The sequence below is a fragment of the Sesamum indicum genome, linkage group LG7, assembly GCF_026168435.1.
Source record: "Sesamum indicum cultivar Baizhima isolate 11 linkage group LG7, ASM2616843v1, whole genome shotgun sequence".
Taxonomy (NCBI): Eukaryota; Viridiplantae; Streptophyta; class Magnoliopsida; order Lamiales; family Pedaliaceae; genus Sesamum; species Sesamum indicum.
The window spans coordinates 15,399,006-15,403,932 of record NC_142663.1 but is presented as its reverse complement, the minus strand read 5'-3'; the positions used below and the strand labels follow the sequence as shown (position 1 = coordinate 15,403,932).

The following is a 4,927-nucleotide window of genomic DNA, read 5'->3' as shown; positions in this document are numbered from 1 at the left end:
TTCCATCAGCACTCTGGAAGTAGACAGATAACACTCAATTAATTATTTACATTTAGACAACTAAGCTAAAACTTTGAATCTTACTCAGTTATGAAGATTATTAGCCCCAGTAGGGTATTGTACAGGCATCAGCTTCCAGACAACCAAAGAAACTAAACTTTATTACATGGAAACCTCACGGTAGAGTTCGGGGAACCAAGTAGAAGAAAGGAAGGATGAAAGGAAAACAACAAAGAAATACAACAATTTCTGACCTAGGCACCTATGGAACAGGAACAGTATGCAACAAGGACCAAAAGGGATCGCCTATGGATTAAAAAGAGTGTGAGGATCCAGAGGCTTGACACTATCTGGAAAGTCAGTTCTTGCCCCAGCAAGGGAATAATATGCCAGTATATGTGCAGGGTCCTCGAAAATTACCACTCGTTGTCTATCTGCATCCTCAACAAGATGTTGTTTAGCTGGTATCAACTCAATGTTCCAGTTTGGCCTCACCATAGATAAGAGATCTCGAGCATCTCCAGATGAACGGTATCCTTGCACCCACAAGTACCTTAGAGAAGCCAACTGAAGAGCAGCTGCAGCCAGGGCACGTTCGCTGAAACAACAGCCCCTCATTTCCAACTTTTGGAGGCTAGGGCAGCCTTTGGAGAATTCCAGAAGTCCATTATCCGATTCCCCAACAAAACCCAGAAGCATCCATCTGACTTTTGGGCTATACTGTCCTATGTAACCAAGACCCACATCGGTCAGCCCCCCTGGGCGGAGATACAAAGCAAACCTCCTAAGTTTCTGACAACCCGTTAAAAGAGACCGAACTCCATTATCAAGAGGCAAATCTGTAATTCTTTCCTCTCTGTCAAGCAAGACCAACCTAAAGTCGCATAGGTTTTTTGAGTATGTGCCAAGACATTCCAAGGATGCATTTGTAATATCAGACACATATACAGCCAAGTATTCCAGTTCCAGACATCCTTTCGCCAAAGCAATTAGTCCTCTCTGTGAGACCACACCTTCCACGTCTTCCATGTCTTGCTCGTCAGCTCCCCGCTCTATCCTGAGTCTTTTCATTCTCTTGCAATGCTGCGCAAGAACTTCCAATCCTCTATCTCCAATAACATTTCTGGTCTGTAGCATCAAGATGGAAGCATATTACACAACTCAGAATGACAATTTTACTGTATTTATTGAGAACAAAAAGTTAATAGTACCTACATTCTAAAAGGTTTGATACTGCCTACTAATACTGAGTTGGCCAAAAGAATAAAGTAAGGAAATATTAGCTCTAATCCGCTGTTCAATACAGTCAATCCATTTTATTTAGCCACAAAACTATACCAAAACCAAAAGGGCTACACTTAGGGATTAGGCAGTAATCATAAGTAATACTTGGTGCACGATATCCAAATGTTAACTACTGTGGTTTGGTAAATATGAAAAGGTAACTAAGATAAGAACTTCCATGCTAGAGCATCTGCGAATATTCCAATCTTCGAGACAATGGGTAGTACGTTGTCCCATTCAAAAGAATCACATATGTCCCAATTCTCCCAAACTAACAAAAAGCAAATAGTACAAACGATTGGATTAAGCAAAAGATGATGTGGGAACCATATGCTGCAGATGAAAAAACAGAAAACCCATCATCACTGCTTCACTTATAAGATGAATTACTCAGCAATTTTGCAGTATCTTATTGTTCATCATGGATTCAGGAGGAATAATCTGAAAGTGCATTCTGTTGTAAACATTTAGACATGGATGGTAATACTTGACTCTTAAGGTAGCTCTTAAGCTTAATGTGAATGTCAATTTGAGTGACATCCTCAACCATGTAAATAACCCATCTGTAAGATCAGGAGATAGTTCTGACTCAGAAAATTACTTAGGCAAATTGATCTAATTACTAGTAAAAACATACTGCAAATAAGAAACTAACTCAATGGAATTTTCATAAATGCCAAAAAAATATTTATACACCAATTTTAAGCAGACCAAATTATTAACTTTTGTAAATGTACATAAAGTTTTTACACCGGAGCCATTTGTGAAAACAATTCCAACAAGATGTCAAGCACATAAAATTATTCATTTGTATGGCAAAAGGCCTATCTGTTACGAGAAAAAGGTTAAACAAAAGCCTTAAAAAATTTACCTCAAGGAATTCCAAGTTTGGGCATCTTTGTAATAACTGACAGTGGCCTTCAGTGTCAAGAAGTGCTTGAAGGAGATCCAATTTTTTAAGCTTCGAAGCAACAGGATATACAATGGGCATTTCTGCATTTCCCAAATAAGTAAGACCCAACCGAGACAATCTTGGTGGGAATGTAACAGAAGCATACCGTTCTAGTTGCTCATTGGGAACAATTTCAGCAGCCCGTCCAGGGGGCACACTGAAAGAGCCACCAACAAATTCTTCCAATGATGCTGCTGCTCGGAAAAATCCAGTGAGGTCTGAAATATCACACTCACTAATTTTTATTGAGGCCAAAGATGGGCATCTTCTTGCTATCAGCTCAATGTCTCCAGCTCTGACTCTCGTAAGTTCAGTCATGTAAAAGTTCAAATGTTCAAGAACTGTATTGTTCAAAGCAAGCTGGTGGAGCCACTCCCCGTCGTTCTCAGTTATAGTGCTCTCTTCCATAAACAACGTTCTCAAATTCCTATAGAGAATACGGATTATTGAGTTCAGAAAACGCAAAAGTTTTATTCTAAAATAATATTAACTTTATACGCTCAAATTGCAGTAACATATCTGCAAAATCCACAATGCAATTCTATCCTACAAAAGTTCACTAGATAAAGAGTTGTTTGGCTACAGATACCTATTAACATGTTCCCACCATCAGAAGAACTTATGATTTTATAAATTTACCTCCCAGGAGCACAAGCAAATAGCAACCTCTACCTGGACCTTTTTTCTTATACTAAGAACAAAGCTGTTCTGCAGAATGTCAGCAGCCACTTTCAGAAGAATTGCAACATGTGAGTAAAATGGCGTCTTGTCTGAGTAAAACCATGAAACTGTAGAATTATAAATAGGATTGCTGAAGCCCGAATAAACATTGCAACATTTTGGAAAGGAGGGTTGTATTCAGGTGAAATCTAGGGTATTTAGTAAAATGTTTGATACTTCATAAATACCAATTGTGCCCAAAAAACCCAATCTCAACAAGAAGCTTCAATTGCTTGTTCTATTAAACCCTCAACGATACAGAAGTACAACAAAAAATTGTACCCTACGTCTACCCAGCAGCAATCTTTGGCAAGTTTCTCCTATCAAAACACCAACATGCATGCAGCATTACGAGTTCAACCAAGAGCGTCCAACATCACATAATCAAGTATTGTTAAGTAAAAGAAATCAAGATTTGTTAAAACAAGAAGAAAAAATTAAAGAATTCCAAACTCACTTCCAGTGGAAACAAAAATGAAAAATCAAATATGTTGCATGAAGTCACATGTAGACAAGCTTAAATCTTGAAATACAACAATTAACACAAAAGAACATGGCTACAAGAATAGTAGATGACCGCCAAAAAATCCAGAGCAACTGAAAAATAATGACATGGCGTCCACCCAAGAAAAAACACATATACGCACTCTCAAAATCTTCCAAGATAATACACAAATTTGCAAAAAGAAAACCAGGGTATGTATAAATGTTTTGAACCTACAATCATTCATCTGAAATCCATGTGATCAGATAAAGAAAGAAAATAGAAGAAAGCATTTCAAGAATTAAAGTAAAGACGACCACATCCACCAATAAATCCAATAACAGAACCAAGAAACGACCCCAAAAATTACGGGCAGAGAAAGCAAACAGAAAATAACCACATAAAATCAGTCCTAAATGAAAAATACATATAAGTTCCGCTTATACTACCTGCAGCATCGCCCAATATGCAAAAGCCCATGGGTAGTGAAACCCGAACACTTATCCAACTTCAAAACTTCCAATACATCCCCCGCCCTAGACGTGGCGAGCAACTCGAGATCCGCATCCGACACAATCATCCTCCTGAAATGCAGCGCCTTCATTCTTCCGAAAGCCCCAATGACTTCCTCCACCCACGGCGTAACATAGCCACCCCAGTCTTCGTCAATTAGATTAAACATGGCGGCGCGTGGCTTACCCTTAAGCTTCAGCGACTCAAGTTGGGGGAAACGCCGCGACAGCCGCTGCGGCGTGGCGGTGTAGCACAGCGCAATAGTCACGTGCTTGCGCGTGAGGGCGTCGATCTCGTACCACCGCTTACACACCAGCGACACCGAGCCCCGGTCACGCGGATCCTGCACATAGGGAATCACGCACTCCCATATGGTGTCGTATATTCCACTACTGCTAGCGCTAGCCACAGTGCTTCCACTACCATTACTGCTGCTGTTACCAACACTACAGTTGACCTTCTTCGACTCCATTTCATCCATTTCTGATAAAAAAAATCTTCCCCAAATCGCGCGTTACAGAGGAAAAAGCGGAGAGATGGCGAGTTGGAAAGGTAATTGGGTGGTCTGACGAAGGAGATGAGTTCGTGGGGTTGATCGGAGGGGCAGCAATGGACAAACGATGATTGGTGGGGTGGGGGTGAGGGGGGCTGGTTGTATCTGTGGGCTGCGGCTCCGCTCGAAAAATGAAGCTGGTGAAGGTGGAGAAGAAAAGGACAAAAGAGATGCTAATCTAACCAATGGGTGATTCACCCAATATTCTTCTGCCTTTCTTGCCATTTTTTTTTATTTTTTATTAATTAAAGTGGATTATGCATGGTAATGTCTTTATTTGTATTTTTAATTAATTTTATCAACTTTTAAGTGAGTGATGGCCAATTGGAGTTTTTAACCAATTTATAAAATTCAAAATATTTTATTTTAAAATCACATAAAATATTATTAAAAAAAAAGTTGCTCATAGACAAAATTAATG

The 4,927-nt window shown here is 39.6% G+C and overlaps 1 protein-coding gene across 1 annotated transcript; it reads right to left on the bottom strand.

Moving 5' to 3' along the window:
- Positions 1–4,654, bottom strand: LOC105167078 (coronatine-insensitive protein 1). The gene is made up of 3 exons (XM_011086642.3): positions 3,890–4,654; positions 2,156–2,663; positions 1–1,128 (listed from the first exon to the last, which is right to left on the bottom strand). The coding sequence occupies exons 1-3, from the start codon at positions 4,432–4,434 to the stop codon at positions 307–309; spliced, it is 1,875 nt and encodes a 624-aa protein (XP_011084944.1). The 5' UTR covers positions 4,435–4,654; the 3' UTR covers positions 1–306.
- Between the last annotated feature and the right edge of the window lie 273 nt (positions 4,655–4,927).